Source organism: Malus sylvestris, chromosome 11, assembly GCF_916048215.2.
Source record: "Malus sylvestris chromosome 11, drMalSylv7.2, whole genome shotgun sequence".
Taxonomy (NCBI): domain Eukaryota; kingdom Viridiplantae; phylum Streptophyta; class Magnoliopsida; order Rosales; family Rosaceae; genus Malus; species Malus sylvestris.
In genome coordinates this window covers 36366722-36393858 of record NC_062270.1, presented here as the reverse complement: position 1 = coordinate 36393858, position 27137 = coordinate 36366722, and the positions used below count along the sequence as shown (strand labels likewise).

Genomic DNA, 27137 nt, shown 5'->3' with positions numbered 1-27137 from the left:
CGATATTTAGAAAGCAAACTTCTAGTAATTTTTTTAAAAAAAGTTTTTTTTTGTAGAATAAATTTTCCCTTAAACGAAAATAAGAGTATTGGTATCTAGATGTTTGTTTGCTCCCTAAACTTGTATTATAACCTTGTATTATTCTTTAATAAAAACATGATTGGCTAGCAAGAAAATATAAGCTTTTTTATTTTTTTATTTTTTTTCTTACAATGTTATGTTTTCCATAAAACGCCTCTCCTACATCTTCACTTTTTAAAACATTACTGATATTATGGAATCAGAATTCACAAGCTATTGCGATTTCATGTTGCCTAGTTTCTGCTTGGCCAAAACAATGCGGCATAGAACACATAGTGAATGACATTCCCGAATGTTTAAGCGCGCCATTGAAATTGGATGCAAAAGAACTTGACACTATGTTGTTGCATAACTTTTATACGGTTTATAAGTCAAATTTTGTTGAGGCTAGCTAGATAGAACATGTGAGGCAAGAAGACGTCAGGCGATACGGGCCAACTGAACTGCATAAATATTTGGGAACAAACCCCCTTTGTCAACTTTTTGTTAGAAATCTTGTCAAAATGTGCGAGTCTCTTCAAACGATTCTGCTGTGCAGCAAGCACCCAGAGTGAGTTCTTTGTTAGAGGGGGTGGGACCAAACGTCTAGGTGAGTGGAAAATTGTTGTTGAGGGAACTACGTTGACTAAACATCGTAAAAAAATACATTCCTTTTCTTCTTATTCACGAATGAATTGGGAAAGCCAACAGAAAGATTCGATTCAGACTTCGTAGAGCCGGTGCTGCTGTTGCCTGCACACATTTTGTATTCTTTAAAGCTCTAGCTTCCTAAGTTGTCGTCAATGTAATTCTTACTCCCAATGTCTTCTAAACTTCAAGAAATCTTGAAGTGAAAAAATTACCTTTGGAAAAATTCCACCTGATCTGTCAGACAAATTTTCTAACGAAAATTATAGAAGTTGTCACGTTTTTATAGGGCACTTGCGCAATTTTCTGGTGTCTTTGTACATTTTTCTCGTCCCCATGGGAAAGGGATCTTCTCCAGATCCCTTTTACCGAATTCACTCAATCAATCAATCCAGACTCTTGAAATTTGATCTACTGGCTACAAACTGGGGTCCCTTTAAAAGTTATAATAATTTTAGCCGTTTGATCAAATTTTAAGAGCTTGGATTAAGTGATTGGATGGATTTGATGGAAGGGATCCGGAGATGATCCCCTTCCGTCCCCATGTGAAAAAGCCCAATCCAACAATAAAAATGTGGCAAAGCCCAAAGTAAAGCCCAAATAAAGGGGTGCTAAACGGGAGTGTGGGAAGCCTGGATAGAAGCTTCACTCTCGCAGTTGCAGCAATACAGACAGCCATGGTCAAAAGGTAGTTCCTCAGTTGTTCCCGCCGTTTCCCAGTAACCAATCACAGCGTTTCAGGTATTTTGCTTCATCTACTTCCTTACCTTCTGTTTGGTTACCAAGAAAACTTCCAAATTAATAGTATAAAATTCAACCCTTGCCCTTTTGCGTTGTTTATTTGTGAATTGTTAAGATTACTTAATCTTTCTTTTCAGCTGCTAATTTCTAGATTGAATTGAATTCGTTTCCGCAAAAAATGTTCCATTAATTGGGTTTTTTGTTTTAATTTCTCTAGAGAAGTAGAATTTCATATGTCAATATTATATATGAACAGATTAAAGTTTGTAAAAGTAATTGGAAGGAAGCGTAAATTAAGAGTTTTTAGTTTCAATATTTACATTTTGTTATCAAAATTCTAAACAGATGTGAAAATGGGTTCGAATTCGGAGACTCGAAGACTAAAAGAGAATTCAAAGCCTCGAGCAGGAGGTGAAGATAGGATTAGTCGATTGCCAGATGCTGTTCTTTGTCACATACTTTCCTTAATTCCAACAAAGTATGCTGTGAGGAGCAGCATTCTGTCCAACAGATGGAAGAACATATGGGCTTCTGTTCCTAATCTGGACTTTGAAGATAGATCAAACCGTTGTATCGCGGAAAAGAAATATAAGTGCGACACTGTTGGTTTTTCGACCTTTGTTGATCGTGTGCTTTCCCTTCGTGATTCATCAATAGACATTAAAAAGTTTCGTCTTCATTGGGTCTGCTCTAGTGACGATTTCTCTCGTATTGATGGTTGGATTCAAACTGCCGTCCAGCATAATGTCGTTGAACTTGACCTTCTAGTTGAAACGGATTCTAGTGATGATTTTATATTTGAGTTTCCTCAATGCATTTTCAGTTGTAAAACACTTGTGGCTTTGAAGGTGTATTCAAATTGTATTAGCTACAGTCCTCCTACATCAGGGTGCTTCCTAAATCTCAAGACCCTCTATGTCGGAGCTGAATATCCCGATAGTGACTCGGTGGAAAAGATTTTTTCTTGCTGCCCTGTACTTGAAGATTTAACTATAATGGGACTTCTTGGTCAATATGAGGTTTTGAATTACAAGATCTCTGCGCCTGAATTAAACACATTAAGGTTGAACTTACCTGTAGATGTTGGAGATCATGATCAGAACCACAGTATTTTTATTAGTTGTCCGAAGCTTGAAAACCTTGTTATCAGGCAGGATATTTTGTCGAGTTATATATTTGTGAACGTCAAATCCCTTGTTAAAGCCAGTTTTACTCTCTTTTTCCATAATGCGGAGAATCTACAACCCAATTTCGATAACCGTGCAATTACCTGTCTGGCAGGAATTTCTAATGTTCAGTGTCTTTCTCTATCAGCTCATCATTTTTTGAAGGTAAATATTCTTTAACCTATTTCTTTTATACTATGTTTGGTAGAGAGGATTCATACAGTCGACCCCACTTACGGGGATAAGGCTTGTGTGTTGTTGTTTTGGTGTTTGGTATAGGAAGGTAGAAGGAAACAGTATGTTCTGCATAAGTAAATATTTAATTTATGCATGAGTTTTTGTTTTATCGATATATTATCTTTCATGAAGGGTCATTGTCTACCGGCATTTGATAATTTAAGAGAACTGAAGCTGGTTCTTCACGATTGCTATCATTGGGATTTGCTAACAGAGTTGCTCAAGAGATCACCTATTTTGGAATATCTTGTCGTAGAATATGAAGAAGTAAGATGTATTTCAGTATTTTCGCACATGCTAAGTCATTCCAACGTGCAGCTCTTTACTATACTCATTTCATTCACATTTTTTCAGGATAAGGAATGTGCTGACGATTATGATGAGCATGAGTACTTAAAACATGTCTTATACTCAGAGCATCGATGGAGTACACCAGAGTCTGTGCCTATTTGTTTAATATCACACCTCAAGACTATCACTATAAGGGGATTCAAGGGATACCCGCATGAGAAGAAAGTGGCAAAGTATCTGTTAGAGAATGGTAAAGTTTTGAATAAGATGACTATTCACAATGGGTTATACAAAGAGTTAACACAGAAAAGGGGTTCTACGACTTGCCAAGTTGAATTGGTCTAAAATGTAAGTTTTAATTCTTACAAATTTTTTATTTTGTAAGTCCAGTATTGTGTTTTGGATGGATTCTGTTACCTGAGTTCTTGATGTGACCAGCACCTTTGTTAATCTTGAGACTGATCAATTTGCAGATGTTTGTTTCGACTTGAATATGTTTCCTTCCAATACTTTAACTAATGGTGGCATGAACATATTTGAAGATATGTGGTTAGCGTACTCGTACCATGTTTAGCCTGTTGACACGTTAATTTCCAATGGATTCTGTTAGTCTTAATGGATCAATTTGCAGATCTTTGTTTTGGATTGCATTCATTTTAAGCTAGCCGTTGCTTTTCAAAAAAAAAAAAATTCCTCCCCAATAGCTCTACAATAGCTCTACATAACGACCAGTTGAACTTGTCTAAAATGCTAAGCTTTTACAAGGTTTTTATTCTGTTAAGTCCAATATTGTGTTTTGAATGGCTTCTGTCTGAGTTCTTGATGAGTCCAACACCTTTGTTAATCTTGAGATGGATAAATTTGCAGATGTTTGTTTCGAGTTGAATACTTTTATTTCCTATTGTTTAACTGATTATGGCATAAACATATATGAAGCTATGTGCTTATCGTACTCGTACACTGGTTTTTAGTTGACACATCAATTTGCAATTTATTCTCTTAGTCTTAATGGATCAATTTAACTCCGCCGTGTAAGTTTATCTTACATTGCCGGTCCCAAGCCCGGATAAAGGAGGAGGGGGAGGGCGTCAGGTAGTCGACAGCCGGCACTCCATGATTACGTCGAATCCTTATGAAAATGAATCCAGAACGAAATCGCGCTAAAGCTAGGGCGTCACCCGTAAGTGGTGCGTTGTGTGGCCCGAGCACAGTGATAAGTGAGCAAGGGTCGTTGTATCTCCATCGGCACCCAGATGCAGTGTTAAATGAGCAAGGGGGCTATAGAAACTTCTTTTCGAACGACTCCACTCAAAGTTGTTTGGGAGCATATGCTCCTATCAACTTTACACGGGACACACAAAAGAAGTACTTTGATCCGATTAGACGGGGAAGGGTGAAGAAGCTAGGACAGAAGGGTAGAGTTCAAGAGAGCAAAATGCCTTTAGGAACGTGGAATATAGGAACCTTGACGGGAAAATCTATGGAAGTAGTAGAAGTTATGGTGAGGAGAATGATAAATATTATGTGCCTACAAGAAACTAAGTGGGTTGGTCGTAAGGCAAAGGATCTAGAAAACTCAGGGTTTAAACTATGGTATTCGGGCACAAATAGAACGAGAAACGGTGTTGGCATCATCGTGGACAAGACCTTGACACAAGATGTTGTAGATGTCAAGAGGGTAGGAGATAGACTCATGACAATCAAGATTGTAATATGACAAGAACTTATCAATGTGATTAGTGCGTACGCACCTCAAGTAGGGTTGGATACGAGTTCGAAGGAGAAATTTTGGGAAGACCTTGGAGACTTGGTGCAAGGAATTGCTCAGACGGAGAAGTTATGTATAGGAGGAGATTTAAATGGACACGTGGGCAGGGAGACAGGCAACTATGGAGGTTTTCATGGTGGCCATGGTTTTGGGGAGAGAAACGAGGATGGGGAAGCTATCTTGGATTTTGCAATGGCATATGATCTCTTCTTAGCCAACACCTTCTTTAAGAAGAGAGAAGAACATGTGATCACCTACAAGAGTGGGTCATCAAAAACACAAATAGATTTTCTTCTAATGAGGAAAGGGGATCGTATAACTTGTAAGGATTGCAAAGTTATACCAGGAGAGAGCGTGGCTAATCAACATCGCTTGTTGGTGATGGATGTACATATCAAAAGAGTGAGAAAAAAGAACAAGACTTGGAAGTGCCCAAGGACTAGATGGTGGAATCTAAAAGAAGAAAAACAAGCCATTTTCAAAGAGAAAGTAATCACGCAGTGTGTGTGGGATAGAGAGGGGGAAGCTAACCAAATGTGGGATTTCATGGCTAGTTGTATCCGAAAAGTAGCAAAAGAGGTATTAGGAGAGTCCAAGGGCTTTGCCCCACACCAAAAGGAATCTTGGTGGTGGAATGAGGAGGTACAAACAAAGGTGAAGACTAAGAAGGAATGTTGTAAAGCCTTATACAAGAATAGGACCGATGAAAATGGTGAAAGGTATAGAAAAGCGAAGCAAGAGGCGAAGAAAGCTGTGAGAGAAGCTAAGTTAGCGGCTTATGACGATATGTATAAGCGACTAGATACCAAAGAATGAGAGTTGGATATCTATAAACTAGCTAGAGCAAGGGAAAAGAAGACAAGGGACCTAAACCAAGTGAGGTGCATCAAGGATGAGGATGGAAAGGTTCTTGCTACAGAGAACGCGGTTAAAGACAGATGGAAAGGTTATTTTCATAATCTTTTCAATGAAGGACATGAAAGGAGTGCTTCTTTAGGGGAGTTGAGTAACTCAGAAGAGTGTAGAAACTACTCTTTTTATCGTAGAATCCGGAAGGAAGAAGTGGTTGTAGCTTTGAAGAAGATGAAGCATAGAAAAGCAGTAGGCCCAGACGATATACCAATCGAAGTGTGGAAAGTTTTGGGAGAGACAGGTATAACATGGCTCACTGACCTTTTCAATAGGATTTTGAAAACGAAGAAGATGCCAAATGAGTGGCGAACGAGCACTTTGGTGCCTATCTACAAGAATAAGGGCGATGTACAAAATTGCATGAACTATAAGGGTATTAAGCTAATGAGTCATACAATGAAGCTCTGGGAGAGAGTCATTGAGCATAGATTGAGGCAAGAGACACGGGTTTCGGACAACCAATTCGGGTTCATGCCAGGGCGCTCAACCATGGAGGCAATCTATCTCTTACGAAGATTGATGGAAAGATATAGAGATGGGAAAAAGGATTTACACATGGTCTTTATAGATTTGGAAAAAGCGTATGATAGGGTCCCAAGAGACATTCTTTGGAGGATTTTAGAGAAGAAAGGAGTACGAGTAGCATATATCCAAGCTATACAGGATATGTATGAAGGAGCAAAGACTGCCATAAGAACTCATGAAGGACAAACCGAAAGCTTTCCCATAACTGTAGGATTACATCAAGGCTCATCCTTAAGTCATTACCTTTTTGCGTTGGTAATGGATGAGTTAACAGGACATATTCAAGATGATATTCCTTGGTGTATGCTTTTCGCAGACGATATAGTGTTGATAGATGAAACTCAGGAATGGGTAAATGCAAAGCTTAACCTTTGGAGAGAAGTGTTGGAATCTAAAGGTCTTTGCCTAAGCCGATCAAAGACAGAATATATGGAGTGCAAGTACAGTGCAAATGGAGGCCAAAACGAGTTAGGGGTGAGGATCGGAGATCAAGAAATACCAAAGAGCGACCGTTTTCGTTACCTAGGATCTATCTTGCAAAAGAACGGAGAATTAGATGGAGATCTCAACCATAGAATACAAGCTGGATGGATGAAGTGGAAGAGTGCATCTGGCGTGTTGTGTGACCGCCGTATGCCACTGAAGCTCAAGGGAAAATTTTATAGGACGGCAATAAGGCCGGCGATGCTGTATGGCACAGAATGTTGGGCGGTGAAGCATCAACACGTACACAAAATGGGTGTAGCGGAGATGAGGATGCTTCGTTGGATGTGTGGGTGCACGAGAAAGGATAAGATTAGGAATGAGGATATCTGGGGTAAAGTAGGAATAGCCGAAATTGAAGGAAAGATGAGAGAAAATCGGTTACGGTGGTTTGGACATGTGCAAACAAGGCCTACTGACGCTCCGATTAGAAGATGCGACTATGAGACAGAGGTTCAGGGTCGAAGGGGTAGAGGAAGACCTAGGAAAACTTTGGAAGAGACCCTAAGAAAAGACTTAGAGTACTTGGATCTAACGGATGACATGACACAGGACAGAACACAATGGCGTTCTAAGATTCATATAGCCGATCCCACTCAGTGACTTGGATTTTCCAAGTCTCTAACCGAGAAGTTTTCCTCACTCGGGAAATTAAGGGAACACTACCTCAACCTACATGCTCCACTCACAAAGCTTCAACATACAAGCTTCAAAAAAAGGTCATACCCAGTGCACAAGGCTCCCGCTTTACGCAGGGTCTGGGAGAGGTGAATGTCGGCTAGCCTTACCCCCATTTTATGGAGAAGCTGCTCCCAAGTCTCGAACCCGAGACCTACCGCTCATGGGCGAAGGCACTTGCCATCGCACCAAGTGCGACCTCTTTCAACATACAAGCTTCAACAAAAGTAAATTCAAAGAACCTAGCGAATAAGGCTTTGGTGTATTTAACACAATACGTTGAAATGAAGGAAAGCTTATTTATTGATATCCCCGATAAGTTACAAATATGTACATATACTTGAGTCAAAATAAACAAACAAGAGGGAGCCTTCACAAAGGTTGCTTAGGAGAAGTCTCAGCAGTCGGTAGAGCCCCAGAAAGAAAAGGCACTGGAGGGGGATCATTCGGAGCCTCAGTACTGGACAGAACCCTAGAAGGAGGAGGCATCAGAGGTTGATCATTTGGAGCTTCATTACGCGGTACAGCCCCAGAAGACGAAGGCAATAAATGCCTTTGGAACAAACCCACAAATCTCTGATGATCAAGTAAAACCTGACCATCAGATTCCTTCATCTGGTCAAGCTTCCTCTTCATGTTTGTAGCATAGTCATGTGCGAGCCGGTGCAACTGTTTATTCTCATGCTTAAGCCCTCTAATCTCTTGTTTGAGACTCATCACTTCAGCCGCCAATGATTCAACTTGGCGGGTTCGAGCAAATAGGCGTTGGGTCATATTAGACACAAAACCTGCACACTGAACACTGAGAGCTAGAGAATCCTTAACAGCCAACTCATCAAACCGTTTGGAAAGTAGTCTGTTATCTTTGGGAGTGAGAAGGTTCCTGGCCACTACCGCAGCGGTCATATCATTCTTCATCACGGACTCCCCAACGGTAAGAGGACCAGTAGGGGAGACGAAGGATGGGCGCCATATGTTGTCTGGAGAAGGCGGGGCTGCCTCTTCAACAAGGTTCAAGTCAAAACGACGGTCGGAGGGGCCAGACATTTTCAAAGGTGTTGAAGAGAGAAGAGGTCGGACAAATCAAGATCTTAGAAGTACAAGAATGGAGCTTCTACTGGTGGATATTCCAGTGTGCTTTGGAACTTAATGTCAGCCCCTATAAAAATCTGCACTCGACGAAACTTCAGAAATCGAAGAGGCGCCTGCTCAGAAATTGAAGAGGCGTTTGCTTTCTCAAAAGCTAGGCTGCTCAGAGACCATGAGGGTCGATCTCAGAAATCGAAGAGGCGTTTTCTTTCTCAAAGGCTGGGCTGCTCAAAGACCACGAAGGCCGATCTCAGAAATCGAAGAGACTTGCTTTCTCAAAAGCTGGGCTGCTCAGAGACCACGAGGGTCGATCTCAGAAATCGAAGAGGCGTTTGCTTTCTCAAAAGCTGGGCTGTTCAAAGACCACGAAGGCCGATCTCAGAAATCGAAGATGCTTGCTTTCTCAAAAGCTGGGCTGCTCAGAGACCACGAGGGCCGATCTCAGAAATCAAAGAGGCACCTACTTTTCCAGCCTTGTCAGCACCTGTCACACGCACACTCAGCTTTGCGGAAATTATGGGCATTCTGTCGAAGATTTCTGGCGAAGTAGAAAGCACATGAATCGTACTGTTCAATCACCCACTTCCCACACGCAACAGTAGCTCATGGGTACCACAGATAACTTTGCCAAAGTTCTCTGACAAAGTTGAGACACGTGAAGCTTGCAGCTCCCACTACATCGCTCTGACCAAAAAGGGTAAAAGAATAGCAAAGAAACAACACTAACAAAGTTTAGACACATAAATTTTGAAGGTCTAGCTACCATATTATTACCCACAAGGGTAAAGGAACAGTACCACTGCTGGATAATTGGAAAGTCCCGGTGTGTCAACCTCTGTGCTTCGTGGCAAGGTAGACTAGCAAACATGCCCAACCTTTACTCACATTCGAGAAAACACTCACAACAAGATTGCTTGCTCCAAAATCGAAGAGGCACCGCCCTCCGAATCTCAAGAGCCAGACTCCCAACATGATTACTTTCTCAAAAATCGAAGAGAGGGTAAAGGAACAGTACCACTGCTGGATAATTGGAAAGTCCCTATGTGTCAACCTCTGTGTTTCGTGGCAAGGTAGGCTAGCAAACATGCCCAACCTTTACTCACATTCGAGAAAACACTCCCAACAAGATTGCTTGCTCCAAAATCGAAGAGGCACCGCCTTCCGAATCTCGAGAGCCAGACTCCCAACATGATTACTTTCTCAAAAATCGAAGAGAGGGTAAAGGAACAGTACCACTGCTGGATAATTGGAAAGTCCCTGTGTGTCAACCTCTGTGCTTCGTGGCAAGGTAGACTAGCAAACATGCCCAACCTTTACTCACAGTCGAGAAAACACTCCCAACAAGATTGCTTGCTCCAAAATCGAAGAGGCACCGCCCTCCGAATCTCGAGAGCCATACTCCCAACATGATTACTTTCTCAAAAATCGAAGAGACACCGCTCTCCGAATCTCGAGAGTCAGACCCCCAGCAGGATTGCTTTCTCAAAAATCGAAGAGGCATCGTTCTCCGAATCTCGAGAGCCAGATCCCCGACAGGATTGCTTGTTCGAAAACCGAAGAGGCACCACTTTCCCAACTTCAAGAGCTGGATCTCCTTGGATAAAGCTTGTCTGTAATCTTCACACGCAACATCAGCTTTCCAGATACCACAGACCACTTTTTCAAAGTGCTCTGACAGAGTTAAAACATGTGAAGCTGGCAGCTCCCACTACCGTGCTATGACCAAGCAGGGTAAAGGAATAGCATTATTACTTGATGTTAGGGAGACTCCTATATATGTCGACCTCCATCCCCAACGGACAGGCAGACCTGCAAAAATGCTCAACCCTTCCTCTTATCTGAGAGGGCACTCCAAACGAAGCCTTTCGAAATATTCAGCTTTCTTTCCCCCCGATAATACCTCTGTAAACAAGCTATACTAGAGCAAGAATATCTCATATCATAAGGGTTAAAAGCAAGAGTATCCCATATCATGTTTTTTCCTTGTCTTTTCCTTTGGCCTTGTTCTTACCTGCAAGACAAGGAGAAAGAGAGCAATCAGATAGGGCAAGTGAGAAGGATACAAGGAAGCATGTGGAGACAAGCGTAACAGCACACACGTGCCGATACATCCACTACTCTGTCAAAAGCAAAAGTATCCCATATCAGCAGGGTCGAACGTACTCTAGATTTGATGGACTTGTTTTGACCCTCAAATTCTTCAGTCGGCCTTATACTCTGGAGGAAACCAGAAAACCCTCCAGCCCAGTTCAAGAATAAGCCTGTGGAAAGTTACTTCTTCAAAAGCAAAAGTATCCCATATCATCTCTTCTCATTTTTCTTCTCTTTATCCTTCATGCTGCCTGCAAGATAGGGAGAATGTGAACAATCAGCCGGAGCTCTGATTGCTTACCTTGTCTGTCACCTCTTTCAGCAGATCCCCTAGCTCGGCGACTTGGGGGACTCCTACTACATGGTTTGTATCGCGCTTGACCGAGCCTGAAACTACAAGTAAGCTTCGAGTGAAATTGATACATTACCTTGTGCATCTCCACCAGTTACAGATACTACCCCTGGATGGAGGAAGAGTACTTCCAGAGAAGATGCCACATCTACCTATGAGACAGATAAGGCAAGTCAAGACGATACCACACTCCGGTACTTAGAAGTTTCATGGTTACGAGATCATTCTCCCACAATATTTCCTAATGTCATTTGTACTAAATCATTCACTTGTACTCACTAAAGGAGAGCTTGAACCTATGTACTTGTGTAAACCCTTCACAATTAATGAGAACTCCTCTATTCCGTGGACGTAGCCAATATGGGTGAACCACGTACATCTTGTGTTTGCTTTCCTATCTCTATCCATTTATATACTTATCCACACTAATGACCGGAGCAATCTAGCGAATATCACAAAAAGTGACCGCTTTCGCTACCTAGGATCTATCTTGCAAGAGAACGGAGAATTAGATGGAGATCTCAACCATAGAATACAAGCTGGATGGATGAAGTGTAAGAGTGCATCCGGTGTGTTGTGTGATCGTCGTAGGCCACTGAAGCTCAAGGGAAAATTTTATAGGACGGCAATAAGGCCATCGATGTTGTATGGCACAGAATGTTGGGCGGTGAAGCATCAACACGTACACAAAATGGGTGTAGCGGAGATGAGGATGCTTCGTGGGATGTATGGGCACACGAGAAAGGATAAGATTGGGAATGAGGATATCCGAGGTAAAGTAGGAGTAGCCAAAATTGAAGGAAATATGAGAGAAAATCGGTCCCGGTGGTTTGGACATGTGCAAAGAAGGCCTACTGACGCTCCGGTTCGAAAATGTGACTACGGGACAGAGGTTCAGGGTCGAAGGGGTAGAGGAAGACCTAGGAAAACTTTAGAAGAGACCCTAAGAAAAGACTTGAGTACTTGGATCTAACGGAGGACATGACACAAAACCGAGCGCAAGGACGTTCTAGGATTCATATAGCCGATCCCACTCAGTGGGAAAATGCTTTGTTGTTGTTGTTGTTGTTGTTGTTGTTGTTGTAGTCTTAATGGATCAATTTGGAGATGATTGTTTTCAATTGCATACATTTTGAACTAGCCGTTGCTTTTAAAAAAAAATTCCTTTCCCAATAGCTCTACATTCAACCACCAAAACCTCTGTATAAATGCTTCTAATGAAGGTGCTGACAGTGACAGTAGGAGGATGTTGGAATCAATGAAGCTGCTGACAGTGCCAGTATTGGTCAAAGTATTCAAAATCGAAGCAATTATATACCAGCTTTTATGTACTCTCTCAATCCAACATGAAACAAGGTCTGGCCAAATACGTTGCCTCAACTTCCCAACTTTTCACTTCTTCTGAATACGTTCGATTCAAGCGGTTTATTAAATCATATGTCCGTCCTAAGTACTCTAGTATTCCCCTAAACCTCATCAGAGATGATTGAAACTCTTGGATGAAAAGAACTTGTTGGTACCTGAACTTTGTCGTTTCACCAGTATGTTCTCTTTTACTTGTAATTTTTTGGATTAGTAGCTATGATCAAATTGGTTTTGTTTGTGTGCTTGCACATTTTATTGATTCTGATTGGAAATTGCAAAAAGATTTATCGCTGTTTGTATGCTCGAATATCCTTGTAAAGATTGGAAAATGGAAGGATGACTTTGCAGATTCTGATCAAAGCGATGGTGATGAATGATCAATGATGGCCTTAGCCAAAAGTTTTATATTGCAGTCTTTGTAATTTATGAGAGTTTGAGCAATGTCACTGATGAATCGATGTTACAGCATCGATTGAACTAGCCACTAGTTGTAAAGTGATTCACAAAGTGCATGCATTGTACATTGTCGATACTTGTTGGTGTTGCAAAAATATCAACCAAACATCGAAGTAGTATCGGAACAACCCATTGACAATGTATTACGTAGTATATATTGATAGCGGAATACTCTTTTCCCTTGCCGAAATATCTCAGTATCTAAACCAAGTGGGGAATGATACATTCGGCATATGCACAATTTTTCAGTGTCTTTTTATCTTTTTTAGTTCCCTTTTTAATTGTGGTTTGAAACAACTCCATTTTGAAGCCCAAAGTGGCAAAGCCCAGAGTAGAAAAGCCCAAAGGAATGGCGCGAAAAGGGAGTGTAGGAAGCCTGGAAGCTTCAGACTTCACAGGCGCAGCAGAGCACAAGCATCCAATATCCATGGTTGAAACTTGAAAGCATCAACTTTCCCAATAAGTAGAAGTTGGGACACTAACCAAACAGCTTTGCGAGTCCATAGTTTCTCAGTTCTTCCCGCTGTTTCCCAGTAACCAATTACAGCGTTTCAGGTACTTTGCTTCACCCTTATAAATTCCATATCATGTGTTTGGTTACCCAGAAAATGATCAAAATGATGAACAGAAGCTTCAAGTCTTGCCCTTTTCGTTTATTTCTGAATTTTTTTTATTGAATTAAGTGTGTTTCCAGAAAATGCATGGTAATCGGGGTTGGGCTGTACATTTCGCGGTGGATGGTAACCGGAATTTGCATATCTGAGAGGAACGGTGGACGGAAAATGGGGAAAGGGACGGCGTTCCATAACATAAACTCACCCTAAAATACTCACCCTAAACCCGAAATCCGAAGCCCGAAGAAACCCGAAATCCGAAATTTGAAACCCGAAATCCGAAACCGAAATCCAAAATCCGAAACCGAAATCCGAAATCCGAAACCGAAATCCGAAACCCCGAAATCTAAAACCCTAAACCCTAAAACCCTAAAACCCTAAACCCTAAACCCTAAAACCCTAAAACCCTAAAACCCTAAACCCTAAACCCTAAACCCTAAACCCTAAAACCCTAAACCCTAAAACCTAAACCCTAAAACCCTAAACCCTAAAACCCTAAACCCTAAACCCTAAACCCTAAACCCTAAACCCTAAACCCTAAACCCTAAAACCCTAAACCCTAAACCCTAAACCCTAAACCAGCCCAACCCCAACGCCAACCCCAAACCCAAACCCAAACCCAACCTATCTGCAATTGCATTTCTTCACGAAGAACCCAGACAGACATTCAAATGTGGGTTTTCTTTTCGACACGTTTCTACGTACGACCCTTCATAGTCTCAATCTAATCTCGACATGCAATTTAATCCAACGGTGATCAGCAAGTGAATGAAGAGAGACAGAGAAAGAAACCACTCTGCAATACCCAGACAGACATCCGAATTTGACACAATCTCTGCTTCACAGGCGTCTCCTAAATCCTAAGTTGTCAATCTTCTTCATGTCGCTCTTTCCCCTCAGGTCAGTGATCATTCTTTCTTCAATTCTCCTTTACCTATTTGCAAATTTTTACTTTTTACCGGAGAGAATAGTAAGGTCTGTTTGATGAACTCTTATTGCAAAAAGACCGATTGAACAAGACTGTTATTGTTTGGATTCTGGATGGAATGCTTGATCTTGGTTGCCAGCCTGATTTGAGTTTTTATTCCTGCACAGTACCTTTGTTCTGTCTGGAAAATAGACCGGAGGTGGGAATCAGTGATGGAGTACACCGGAGTCTGTGCCTGCTTGTTTGATATCCGAATGAGCAGAAAGTTGCAAAGTATCTGTTAGAGAGTGGTAAAATTTTGAGAAAGGTTACTATTCATGATGAGGTATTCAGAGATTTGATGCTGCAAAAGGATTCTAGGAAATGCCAAGTTAAATTATGTAAGGCCAGACTTTATTCTGTAAGAGAGTGGAAAAGTTTTAGCTTCTTCGACATTTTTATTCTGTAAGTCCAGTGTTTTGTTTTAGATGGATTCTGTTAACAAGTTAAATTTGATTCTGCAAAATGATCATAGGACTTAAATACCATCTGTTTGGTTACCCAGAAAATATTCATAGATGATCGATAGAAAATTCTAGTCTTTCCCTTTCCGTTCTTTATTTGTGATGATTAGCAGCTACTTCCAGATTAATTTTTTAGGTCTGTTTTGTTTTCATCGAAAAGCTTTTCTCTAGAAAGAAGAATTTCACATGTCAAGATATTTGAACAGTGTAAAGTTTATAAACTAATTGAATGGAGCATAAATTTAGAGTTTCTAGTTTCTAATTTTAATTTAATTTAATTTAATTTTTTTAGTTAGGATCAGTGGATTAGCAGATGTTGGAGCATCAAGCAAGAGTGAAGATAGGATTAGCGGATTAACAGATGCAATTCTTTGTCACATTCTTTCCTTCATTCCAACAAAGTTTGCTGTGAGAAGCAGCATTCTGTCTACTAGATGGAATAACATATGGGCTTTTGTTCCCACTGTGGACTTGGAATTCGAACGCATGTCTGTTATGTGGAAAAATGAATATCTTTCTGACCATGTTTGTTGTTTGAACTCTGTCAATTGGGTACTTCCCTCTCGTGACACATCGGATATTAAAACTTCCGACTTCATTGTTGCTCGCTTGTTGAGGATTTCTCTCAGATTGATGGTTGGATCCACACCACCATTAGGCAGAATGTAGTTGAACTTGATCTTCATGTTAAAGCATTTATATTGATGAAGTTTTTCGACTTTGGAGTTGTGCAAAACACTGGTGCTTTGAAGGTTAAGTCAGATTGTATTACCTATATTCTCCTACATCAGGCTGTTTCCTAAAACTCAAGTTCCTTGATGTCAAAGTTGAACATCCTGAGGACAACTCAATGGAAAAGCTTTTTTCATGCTGCCCTGTACTTGAAAATTTATCTATAAATGCAACTGTTGCAGTTGATACAGTTCCAAATTTTGAAGTCTCTTCACCTGAACTGAAGACGTTAAGAATGTCCTTCTTTCTTAATGTGTTTGTTGTTGAAAAAGATATTAAGTACGGTATTTCTAAAATGCCCCAAAACTTGACAGCCTTGGCATTAGGCAGGAATATTTGTCGAATTATTCATTCGAGAATGTAACATCCCTGGTCAAAGGCGGTATCTATCTCTATAGCCATTAAGCGGCTGAATACCAGGATGCCGTTTCTGACCAAGCAACTGCGCTTCTGCAGGGATTTTCCAGTGTTAAATATCTGTCTATTTCAGCTCATGTTATGGAGGTAAGTATATGCCCCAACTCATTTCTTTTACACTATGTAGGACTTAGGACACAGAGAAGGGGATTTGCACAGGGTAAAATCAGGTCCCTTCATAGTTGGACAGGTTAAAGAAATCAAATAGTAATTCAGTTTTGGGTTAGGAAGGAGATGACAAAGAAACAGAACTGTATCTAGGTAATAAGTTACTCGGTTCCTTTTATCTTTTTCCATCATAATCTCCTTTTATGTACAAAAGAAACAAGGAAAAGATTGTGCACATTTCCTTCCACGATCCTAAAATACGAGGGAAAGACAAATCCCTGGCATGCCGCCTTTTCCCATTATTTTTAGCTTGTTTATCATTATTTCTTTGTACCAAAAGTAGTATCTGTATAAATGGGGGTAAGGCTAGCCGACATTCACCTCTCCTAGACCCTTCGTAAAGCGGGAGCCTTGTGCACTGGGTACGACCAAAAGTAGTATCTGTCTGTAAAGTGAAACCTGCATAACGATTTGGCAATTTTTTACTTGAATCTGAATGTTATGTATTATTAAATTTTTACTTAATACACTAGTATATATTTGATCTTTAACCTATGTTTTCAAGAAGAGTTATCGTCTGCCTGCATTTGATAATTTGAGGGATTTGAACCTGGTTCTTTACAATTGCTATCACTGGAATTTGCTAACAGAGTTGCTCAGGAAATCACCTAATTTGGAATCAATTGTTGTCGAATATGAAGTATGATGTATTTCCACTCATGCTAAGTCATAACAACTTGTTGCTCTTTACTATTCTCATATTTGTACTTTTCAGGCCGAGGAATGTGTTGAGGATTATGAGGAGCGTGAAGAGGACTTAGTTTTCTTATACTCAGAGCATTGATGGAGTACACCCGAGTCAGTGCCTCTCTGTCTAATATCACACCTCAAGACTGTCACTACAAGGGGATTCAAGGGATACCCACATGAGAAGAAAGTGGTAAAGTATTTGGCAAAGAACGGTAAAGTTTTGGATAAGATGATTATTTATCGATTGATGGGTTTTACGAAGAATTAATGCTTGAAAAGGTTTCTAAGACTTGTCAGGTTGAACTTCTCCTAGATGCAATTTTTAGCTTCTACATGGTTATAATTTTGCAAGTCCAATGTTTGGGGTTTTGCTTTTGAAGTTGTAAATCAGACCAGCATTTCTGATAATCTTCAGATGGATCGATTTGCGGATGTTTGTTTTGGATTGTATACATGTTTAGTTCAACTTCATTAAACTATTTTTTGCATTTCTTTTGTATACAAGGCGATAGGGATTATAGCGAATTATATTTTCGTGTTTTCGAAAAAGTTCTTGGGGTTTTAGAAATTACACTGATTCCCTATGAGGTTTCAAATGTTTTCATCCAAAAGTTGATGAGCCTTTATTTTATAAGTTTCTTCCAAATGGCCATTGACAAATTTGACCTTAAAGATTAAATTAAGCATACACACCCAATGAGATCTGTACTTATTTTCACCTCACAGGTTTCTCAAATTATGTTTCACCGATCGCACTGTCTATGATCTGAATTTTCGTATGCAATTCTACATGTAGCATACGTAATTCGGTGAAAGTTATACTACTAATTATTTAGCACTCGAACAAGGTCATTGCATTTTCTCTCTCGTTTGTTTATCCCCTATGAACGAGTGCAAATAACAACTCTCTTTAGAGCCTTGGCTACAAGCAGAGGCTCTAAAAGCTCTAAACTTGGGAAGACGCAGAGAGTTCAGCTTAGTAGGGGAGCAACCATTCTAAACTAGCCGTTGCTTTTCAATTTCTTGGTTTTTCAAATTTCCCATCAATAATGTCAAATTACACACTTGCATTCCCAAATAGACATATACAACGGCTAGTTCTGGGGATAATAGTGTCATTTAAGCACTAAAATTTCTCTATAAATACCCTAAAGCTTTCTCCTTCCTTCTTTTTCTCACAGTTCTAGCAACTCCTCCGAGTCCTCAACGGCTACAAGTATTCAATCATCTCTTCACATCTTTTCCGCGTAATTCATCTTTTCGAAGTTTCTTCTGGACATGGATGATGTCGAAATCAATGAAGCTGCTGATAGTGATAGTTCTGGAAGCAACTCTATACCAACTTTTGAGTACTTTCACTACAATACCAGAGAAGGTATGGCCAAATACATTACTTCAACAGGCCAACTTTCCACTCCTGCCGAAAATGTCAGATTCGAGACGTTCATCAAAGGCTGTATTCAACCCAAGTACGTTACTCTTCCCCCATTCCTTATTAAAAGCGACTGCTTGAAACTTTTTAGTGAAAAGAAGAACAAATTGATATCAGAATTTGCTAGTTTCACGGGTACAATTTCTCTGAGTTCTAGTTTTTGGAGTTGCAGCGATGATCGGCTTGGTTTTGTTTGCGTGACTGCGCATTTTATTGATTCTTCTTGGATGTTGCAGAAGAGAATTATCGGTTTTCGTATGCTCGAATACCCTCATAGTGATTGTGTCATATTTCAATGCATGATGGATATATTTAGGGAGTATTCAATTGATGACAAAGTTTCTGCTATCACCTTTGATAATAATATTCACAACGATGCTATCGTTGATATGTTTCGAAATGCTCTGCATCATCCTAATGGAGTTCGTTTTTCGGACATGAAATGTTTAGGACACGTGATTAATTCAATTGTACAAGAAGGGTTGAAATTGATGGAAATTCGCATGGAAACACTTAGGGCAGTTGTGGTTTATGTTTCTTCTTCTTCTAGGCAATATGATTGGAATACTTTCTGTTTACTTCGCGGTTTAAAACGCCGAAAGTTAAAACCAGATAGCAGGAGTCACTGGAACACTACTTATCTGATGCTAAGATCTTTGGTGGATTACAAGGATGCAATCTATGATTTTTACAATAATAAACCCGATACCGGTTGTTTAATTGAAAAAGATTGGGAGCTTTGCTTTGTTTTTATGGAGTTTTTGAAGGTTTTTTATGAAGCTGCAACCACATTGAGTTCAAACGTTTATTCTCGCAGTTCTTGTTTCATTCTCAAGCATTTTTGCTTCATTAGTTCTACATTTTCGGAACACAGAGATCATTCCGGGTTTAAACCAGTTTACGAAATAATGGAATCAAAACTCAGAAATTACTGTGAGGAAATGTTGCCTGGTATATGTTTAGCTGCTGCAATGGACCCTCGAATGCAGTTACACGGCGTAGAGCTGAGGTTAAATGAAATTTCCCAGAACTTAACCGTGCCGCTGAAAGCTGATGCGAAATCTGTCGAGACATTGTTGCATAACCTTTACAAGGTTTACGAATCAGAATTTGCAAAGAGAAAAACAGAAGGTGAAGATGAAGAAGCCGAATTTCACAGCAATGACTACACGAAGAGATTGATGGCTGAGTTTCATGCAAAACTGAGGAAAAAAGAAGAACAGAAGTATGGGCCAACTGAACTTCATAGATACTTGGGGATGAATCACCGTGGCACCATGAGCAATCAAGAGTATGTCAATCTTGATGTTCTAGAATGGTGGAAATCGAGCGAGGGTTGGTTCCCTGCGCTTGCTGTTATGGCACGCGACCTACTAACACCTTCGGTGGTTGCAATAGCGCCGGAGTTTGTTTTTAGTAATGCAGGTAAGCAGGTCTTGGACCAGAGGAGAAGCATGCAGTCTCCAAAAATGTTGGACTGCAGTTTTTGCTTGAAGGATTGGGAAGACGCTGAACTTCGAGCTCAGAACTGGACCGATGACATGGTGGAGTATTTTAAGGATTCGAATCAAAGCAATGTAGATGAATCAGTGATGACTTAGTCAAGTGCATTGTTGTTCTGCGGTTTTTGTAAGTTTTAACATTTTGAGCAATGTTATCGACGGTCGTTGATGGTAACATTTTAGCATCTTGTGGTCGAAACACAATTTTCTTTTCTATCAGAACTATATGATTCTACTCGGACATCAGCTCGAAACAAAGAGTGAAAACGATCAGTAAAAGCTACCATTCGGGTGAGTGAGAGAGAGAGAGAGAGAGAGAGAGAATTCAAACACTTGCGTTACTGTTCAATTGACCAAAGAAACTTGCGGCAAACTAAGAAGAATTCAAGTGAACGTGAAAGGAAAGGCGTAAAAGTGACCATCTCTATTTAAGATATGGAAGAGACGAGAGAAAAATATACATGATTTACATTCAAACTTGTGAACAAAGTTTGTCATATCCTCTCTCGAGTCAACTCTCTTGAATTAAGTTGGTTGGCTCGCTCAAAACATACTTGGGTAGTTCATATTTTGCACCTGCAAGGGGGCAATGTAAGGGCACGCTAAGAGGATTTGAAAATGAAGGCAATAAAATATGAAGGGCAATCAGCCATTTGTACAGAGACGGAACAAGCTCACACGCCAACAATGGAGCATACAACATAAACTGGTAAACGCATACTTAGACTGGGTATTGACTTTAAAATGCAACACACGCACACATGCACACAAACCTGCTTCAAGACAGGAAAAAAAACCTGCATAGCATTTGAGTTTATTGGGGGCAGGAAATAGTTATGAAGAAAAGTGCAAAATGGTTAACTACCTCTTTCGTCATAGCAAATTGTCAAATCAGCACTTTGAACAATGACCCCAGCACTGTCCACAATCGCTTGTGCAAGGCTTAGATCTGCCTCAGAAGCAGCTCGAAGTGCATCCCAAATCTCTAATGTGCAGTACAGGAGAAATTTTTGTTTCAGATATAACATGTGTGAAGAATGCAATTTAGAAAAGGGAAACAAAAACCACGGTAGCAATTCAAAATCAAACAAGAAAATGACCACAATAATCACTTTTCTGTGCTTATACGATTCTGAACCAATATCATGTTGAAAAGATCTTTATTTAATTTTGTATCGGAAGCATAAACCTACAACATCACTCCCAAGAACTAAAAACAACCGCATCAAAATATACGGAAAAAAAAAGTGTGAACATTGGTAATATTGCAACAATTTTCAATTGTTCTTGTTAAAGGAACAGTACCATTGCTGGATAATTGGAAAGTCCCTGTGTGTCAACCTCTGTGCTTCGTGGCAAGGTAGACTAGCAAACATGCCCAACCTTTACTCACATTCGAGAAAACACTCCCAACAAGATTGCTTGCTCCAAAATCGAAGAGGCACCGCCCTCCGAATCTCGAGAGCCACTCTCCCAACATGATTACTTTCTCAAAAATCGAAGAGACACTGCTCCCCGAATCTCGAGAGCCAGACCCCCAGCATGATTGCTTTCTCAAAAATCGGTGAGGCACCGTTCTCCGAATCAATCGAAGAGGCGCTCGCTTTCTCAAAAGCTGGGCTGCTCAGAGACCACGAGGGCCGATCTCAGAAATCGAAGAGGCATCTACTTTTCTAGCCTTGTCAGCACCTGTCACACGCACACTCAGCTTTGCAGAAATTATGGGCATTCTGTCGAAGACTTCTGGTGAAGTAGAAAGCACATGAATCTTATTGTTCAATCACCCACTTCCCACACGCAATAATAACTCATGGGTACCACAGATCACTTTGCCAAAGTTCTCTGCCAAAGTTGAGCACGTGAAGCTTGCAGCTCCCACTACATCGCTCTGACCAAGAAAGGTAAAAGAATAGCAAAGAAACAGCACTAACAAAGTTTAGACACATAAATTTTGAAGGTCTAGCTACCATATTATTATCCACAAGGGTAAAGGAACAGTACCACTGCTGGATAATTGGAAAGTCCCTGTGTGTCAACCTCTGTGCTTCGTGGCAAGGTAGACTAGCAAACATGCCCAACCTTTACTCACATTCGAGAAAACAGTCCCAACAAGATTGCTTGCTCCAAAATCGAAGAGGCACCGTCCTCCGAATCTCGAGAGCCAGACTCCCAACATGACTACTTTCTCAAAATCGAAGAGAGGGTAAAGGAACAGTACCATTGCTGGATAATTGGAAAGTCCCTGTGTGTCAACCTTTGTGCTTCGTGGCAAGGTAGACTAGCAAACATGTCCAACCTTTACTCACATTCGAGACAACACTCCCAACAAGATTGCTTGCTCCAAAATCGAAGAGGCACCGCCTTCCGAATCTCGAGAGCCAGACTCCCAACATGATTACTTCCTCAAAAATCGAAGAGACACTGCTCTCCGAATCTCGAGAGTCAGACCCCCAGCATGATTGCTTTCTCAAAAATCGAAGAGGTATCGTTCTCCGAATCTCGAGAGCCAGATACCACAGACCACTTTTTCAAAGTGCTCTGACAGAGTTAAAACATGTGAAACTGGCAGCTCCCACTACCGTGCTATGACCAAGCAGGGTAAAGGAATAGCATTACTACTTGTTGTTAGGGAGACTCCTATATATGTCGACCTCCATCCCCAACGGACAGGCAGACCTGCAAAAATGCTCAACCCTTCATCATATCTGAGAGGGCACTCCCAACAAAGCCTTTCGAAATATTCAGCTTTCTTTCCCCCCGATAATACCTCTGCAAACAAGCTATACTAGAGCAAGAATATCTCATATCATCAGGGTTAAAAGCAAGAGTATCCCATATCATGCTTTTTCCCTGTTTTTTCTTTTGGCCTTGTTTTTACCTGCAAGACAAGGAGAAAGAGAGCAATCAGTCAGCACTTGGAATCAAGCTTCCAGCCAGGAACTGACTGCCTGGAACCCCTTACCTGATTACTTACCTGGCATTGCTCTCGAGTACTCATCTTCATCATCTTATGTTTCCAGGGAAGATTCCGCATCTGCTTGAGGAACAGATAGGGCAAGTGCGAAGGATACAAGGAAGCATGTGGAGACAAGCGTAACAGCACACGTGCCGATACATCCATTACTCTGTCAAAAGCAAAAGTATCCCATATCAGCAGGGTGGAACGTACTCTAGATTTGATGGACTTGTTTTGACCCTCAAATTCTTCAGTCGGCCTTATACTCTGGAGGAAACCAGAAAACCCTCCAGCTCAGTTCAAGAATAAGCCTGTGGAAAGTTACTTCTTCAAAAGCAAAAGTATCTCATATCATCTCTTCTCATTTTTCTTCTCTTTATCCTTCATGCTGCTGCAAGATGGGGAGAAGGTGAACAATCAGTCGGAGCTCTGATTGCTTACCTTGTCTGTCACCTCTTTCAGCAGACCCCCTAGCTCGGCGACTTGGGGGACTCCTACTACATGGTTTGTATCGCGCTTGACCAAGCCTGAAACTACAAGTAAGCTTCAAGTGAAATTGATACATTACCTTGTGCATCTCCACCAGTTAAAGATACCACCCCTGGATGGAGGAAGAGTACTTCCAGAGAAGATGCCACATCTACCTATGAGACAGATAAGGCAAGTCAAGACGACACCACACTCCGATACTTAGAAGTTTCGTGATTACGAGATCATTCTCCCACAATATTTCCTAATGTCATTTGTACTAAATCATTCACTCGTACTCACTAAAGGAGAGCTTGAACCTATGTACTTGTGTAAACCCTTCACAATTAATGAGAACTCTTCTATTCCGTGGACGTAGCCAATCTGGGTGAACCACGTACATCTTGTGTTTGCTTTCCTATCTCTATCCATTTATATACTTATCCACACTAATAACCGGAGCAATCTAGCGAAGATCACAAAAAGCGACCGTTTTCGTTACCTAGGATCTATCTTGCAAGAGAACGGAGAATTAGATGGAGATCTCAACCATAGAATACGAGCTGGATGGAAAGAGTGCATCCGGCGTGTTGTGTGACCGTCGTAGGCCACTGAAGCTCAAGGAAAAATTTTATAGGACGGCAATAAGGCCAGCGATGTTGTATGGCAAAGAATGTTGGGTGGTGAAGCATCAACACGTACACAAAATGGGTGTAGCGGAGATGAGGATGCTTCGTGGGATGTGTGGGCACACGAGAAAGGATAAGATTGGGAATGAGGATATCCGAGGTAAAGTAGGAGTAGCCGAAATTGTAGGAAAGATGAGAGAAAATCGGCTCTGGTGATTTGGACATGTGCAAAGAAGGCCGACTGACGCTCCGGTTCGAAGATGTGACTACGGGACAGAGGTTCAGGGCCGAAGGGGTAGAGGAAGACCTAGGAAAACTTTGGAAGAGACTCTAAGAAAAGACTTAGAGTACTTGGATCTAACGGAGGGCATGACACAAAACCGAGCGCAATGGCGTTCTAGGATTCATATAGCCGACCCCACTTAGTGGGAAAAGGCTTTGTTGTTGTTGTTGTTGTTGTTGGTCAGCCATTAGCTGTCATTGCATTCACATGACGTGAAAATCTTTATTCTCTTATCTAGTTAGCTTTGGTTCTCCCTTATTCTTACCTCTGGTTTGCCCTCATTTAACAAAAAATGCTCATTTGTCAGCTACAAGACTTTCTAGACAAGTTCCTTGGTTACTCAATATATCATAGTAGTTTCAAATAATACAGATTGAGCTCTAATAGGATCTCCAAACTGAAGTAAAAGCTAAATTTTTAGATGGTGATAACAACAATGAAATGTAATGAACAACCCCTTCAACTCCACCAACACCACCACCCCACCCCACACTCATCAATCCGAAAAGGGAAGCACAACTAGCACAAGACTAAAGACAGATAATGCAACAGCCATCTTGGCGCGCTGCACCAGAGAGCATACAACGTACCCAGTGCACAAAGCTCCCGCTTTACGCAGGGTCTAGGAGAGGTGAATGTCGGCTAGCCTTACCCCCATTTATGGAGAGGCTGCTCCCAAGTCTCGAACCCGAGACCTACCGCTCACGGACGAAGGCACTTGTCATCGCACCAAGTGCGACCTCTACCAGAGAGCATACAACAATATAAGAAAATCATATTCCCCTACACTACTAAGAATGTTCACTCGATACAGAAATTCGGGTTTGTAGAGAAATCATGAATTATTCAGGATGAAAGCAAATTTACCAAAACATATATAATTTAATATCTCATACTCACGTTCTTCTTAACACTTATGGACCTCAATGGTCATTCAGTCTCGAATGAGTACATAAGTTTGTTGAATTGAACTCAAACGACTCAAAGGAAACAATTCTCAGACCAACTGCTAATGTTGACATTTTTAACATGACTAGAAAAGCAATTAAGTATTTCATCCTGTTGCTTTCTAGTTAATATTCACATGATAAGAGCTTCTATCACCCTTCTATACAATCAACTCACTCTAACTCTATACTGCACCAGATTCCAGAGATGTTCCCTAATTTTCCCTCGACTGCGTGTTCATATATAAACTCATTCTATAGTCCTTTGTAAGTTGCCACCCCTTGTTTTGTTATCATTTCACAGCACACGAGTTGTTTTGTTAAATAAAAATATTGTGCCCCAAAAGGAACTTAGAAACAAGTAAAAGTAAAAAATGATACGACTATTTGAATTAAGAATCTTCAGTGGACCCCAAAAAATCTTCTGTACTTGTCAATATATATACATCCAGAGGAAATATTACCTTTCCTTCCTCCATAGTGAGGAGCAGTGTCCCAAAACTCTTCACGCATCTGCAAGAGTTGAGACTTTGTTAACGGCTGAGGATGCTTCCACGGTTTTGGCTTCCTAATCTTCTTCAAAGTCCCTGTTAAACAGAAAGTTCTAAGTATTGCCTCTTAACTTCCAGTGCTTTTAAAACTCAAATTATCAAATTTCTTCAGCGCAAATTGAAAATCAAATTATAATCAAGGAAATATTTGTGGTATAACTAGCCTGAAAGGAAATTAGTGATGTTTCAAGATTATGCACAATGCCTTCAAGAACTGACATTCATAAGTTCCGTAGGACCTACGATCTCTTTCCAGCAGTCTATTCTTCACAATATGATGATGGGATACTAAGCTAAAATCCTATCTCATGCACATCATTTGTAGACCTTCCAGCTTGTGATTCGCAATAGCAATTGCAGATAACACAGATACATGCAGGAATGACATGAACTTAAAGGGGAAGAGAGAAGATGCTGGATAACTAAAAAACCCATCTACTACTTTTCACTTTCGATCACATAAATGTCCTACATACAGACTGGAAAATTAATACCGACAATCACACGCGGATGTCAAAATCAGAAACAAAATAACACCAACAAAATTGTCCGAATCAAACAATTTCCTATACCATCTTCGGCACAAAAATACCATCTTCGGCATAAAAAACTAACTCCGGCTTGTCAATGTGCAGATTGATGGTCGAAAACACATTTAAAGGCCTAAATCCATCTCTAGAGCCGCAAGTTTCAGACGGTCGATTCCTCGGCTAAACCCAATGCCATTGCCTCATTATCTTCTTAACTCTATCTTACCAAAATGCAACTAATCATCTTCTTCAGCATTATTTGTCAATACAAAAAAGCATATGAATCTTGCGAAATCCAAACTATATCAAAAACTAATTCTTGAAACTAAAATAACAACAATTCATAAACCCCAATAACATGTTAATCAATTTTTTCAAGAAAATCAAAGAATTCAGCAGCATGACTCAGCTGAGCTCAGCTAAGCTCAACCCATTTCCAGAAATCACAATTATTTTCAATTTCTTCAAAGATTTTTCAACTTTCCTTTTCCTGCGTTTTCCCAGCAGCCAAACAGAAGCCAAAGCACCGAAGCCAAAAGATAAACAAAAGCAACAGAGGCAGAGAGAATGATAGAGTACCCTCACCGTCTCCTTTGGTCTGTGACGATCCAGCACAACCCATTATACAGAGAAACAGTCAAAAATGGGAACCCAAGAGATTGAGAGCTCTGAGCAGAGGAGGAGAAGAAGAAGAAGAAGAAGAAGAAGAAGCAAGCAAGCAAGCGAGCAGCTTTGAGCTTCGAGGTTCAGCTTCGTGAAGACGCAAAGTCAAAAGTGGAGCATCCCGGCCAACCCGACCCGATTCCGATTCCGGCGAGAGACCCTGCGGGTTTTCCGGTGAGAAATTGAGAGTTGTAATAGTAAAAGAAGGGAGCTTTATTAGATTTTTTTTTAAGAACTTTTTATTTTTTAATGATTTAATTAA

At 40.7% G+C, this 27137-nt stretch overlaps 4 protein-coding genes across 10 annotated transcripts; 3 read left to right on the top strand and 1 right to left on the bottom strand.

The window, feature by feature from the left end:
* The first annotated feature begins 1335 nt into the window (after window positions 1–1335).
* Window positions 1336–12811, top strand: LOC126589968 (F-box/FBD/LRR-repeat protein At1g16930-like). Of its 4 annotated transcripts, none has more exons than XM_050255429.1 (5): window positions 1336–1449; window positions 1795–2780; window positions 2985–3119; window positions 3207–3491; window positions 12281–12811. In XM_050255429.1, exons 2-4 carry the CDS (start codon window positions 1803–1805, stop codon window positions 3486–3488), a joined length of 1395 nt encoding a protein of 464 aa, XP_050111386.1. In that variant the 5' UTR covers window positions 1336–1449; window positions 1795–1802; the 3' UTR covers window positions 3489–3491; window positions 12281–12811. The 4 variants fall into 4 exon arrangements, with proteins under 4 accessions (XP_050111386.1, XP_050111387.1, XP_050111383.1 ...); XM_050255430.1 differs by lacking the exon at window positions 12281–12811 and adding an exon at window positions 3617–3759; XM_050255426.1 differs by having other exon boundaries at window positions 1337–1449; window positions 12275–12811.
* Window positions 6420–24895, top strand: LOC126589977 (uncharacterized). Of its 3 annotated transcripts, none has more exons than XM_050255443.1 (2): window positions 6420–7598; window positions 24816–24895. In XM_050255443.1, the coding sequence occupies exon 1, from the start codon at window positions 6490–6492 to the stop codon at window positions 7432–7434; it is 945 nt and encodes a 314-aa protein (XP_050111400.1). In that variant the 5' UTR covers window positions 6420–6489; the 3' UTR covers window positions 7435–7598; window positions 24816–24895. The 3 variants fall into 3 exon arrangements, with proteins under 3 accessions (XP_050111400.1, XP_050111399.1, XP_050111398.1); XM_050255442.1 differs by lacking the exon at window positions 24816–24895 and adding an exon at window positions 7738–9473 and having other exon boundaries at window positions 6420–7550; XM_050255441.1 differs by lacking the exon at window positions 24816–24895 and adding an exon at window positions 8970–9473 and having other exon boundaries at window positions 6420–8904.
* Window positions 14617–17008, top strand: LOC126590460 (putative F-box/LRR-repeat protein At3g28410). The gene is made up of 6 exons (XM_050255916.1): window positions 14617–14677; window positions 15200–15432; window positions 15537–15672; window positions 15822–15958; window positions 16060–16143; window positions 16940–17008. The coding sequence occupies exons 1-6, from the start codon at window positions 14617–14619 to the stop codon at window positions 17006–17008; spliced, it is 720 nt and encodes a 239-aa protein (XP_050111873.1).
* Window positions 20170–27137, bottom strand: LOC126589982 (uncharacterized). Of its 2 annotated transcripts, none has more exons than XM_050255449.1 (4): window positions 26792–27137; window positions 25596–25718; window positions 20714–20833; window positions 20170–20424 (listed from the first exon to the last, which is right to left on the bottom strand). In XM_050255449.1, exons 1-4 carry the CDS (start codon window positions 26832–26834, stop codon window positions 20360–20362), a joined length of 351 nt encoding a protein of 116 aa, XP_050111406.1. In that variant the 5' UTR covers window positions 26835–27137; the 3' UTR covers window positions 20170–20359. The 2 variants fall into 2 exon arrangements, with proteins under 2 accessions (XP_050111406.1, XP_050111408.1); XM_050255451.1 differs by having other exon boundaries at window positions 26798–27136.

Bases quoted from the DNA above. Each gene is read 5' to 3' on its own strand.
- LOC126589968 (XM_050255429.1), top strand. From the start codon at position 1,803: ATGGGTTCGAATTCGGAGACTCGAAGACTAAAAGAGAATTCAAAGCCT. The intron at 2,781-2,984 runs GTAAATATTCTT...TCTTTCATGAAG, and splicing joins CAGCTCATCATTTTTTGAAG to GGTCATTGTCTACCGGCATT. The intron at 3,120-3,206 runs GTAAGATGTATT...ACATTTTTTCAG, and splicing joins TTGTCGTAGAATATGAAGAA to GATAAGGAATGTGCTGACGA.
- LOC126589977 (XM_050255443.1), top strand. From the start codon at position 6,490: ATGTATGAAGGAGCAAAGACTGCCATAAGAACTCATGAAGGACAAACC.
- LOC126590460 (XM_050255916.1), top strand. From the start codon at position 14,617: ATGGAGTACACCGGAGTCTGTGCCTGCTTGTTTGATATCCGAATGAGC. The intron at 15,673-15,821 runs GTATTACCTATA...CAACTGTTGCAG, and splicing joins TTTGAAGGTTAAGTCAGATT to TTGATACAGTTCCAAATTTT. The intron at 15,959-16,059 runs GCATTAGGCAGG...GCTGAATACCAG, and splicing joins CCCAAAACTTGACAGCCTTG to GATGCCGTTTCTGACCAAGC.
- LOC126589982 (XM_050255449.1), bottom strand. From the start codon at position 26,834: ATGGGTTGTGCTGGATCGTCACAGACCAAAGGAGACGGTGAGG. The intron at 20,834-25,595 runs GTAATATTTCCT...ACTGCACATTAG, and splicing joins TCACTATGGAGGAAGGAAAG to AGATTTGGGATGCACTTCGA. The intron at 20,425-20,713 runs GTAGTTAACCAT...GCCCCCTTGCAG, and splicing joins AATTTGCTATGACGAAAGAG to GTGCAAAATATGAACTACCC.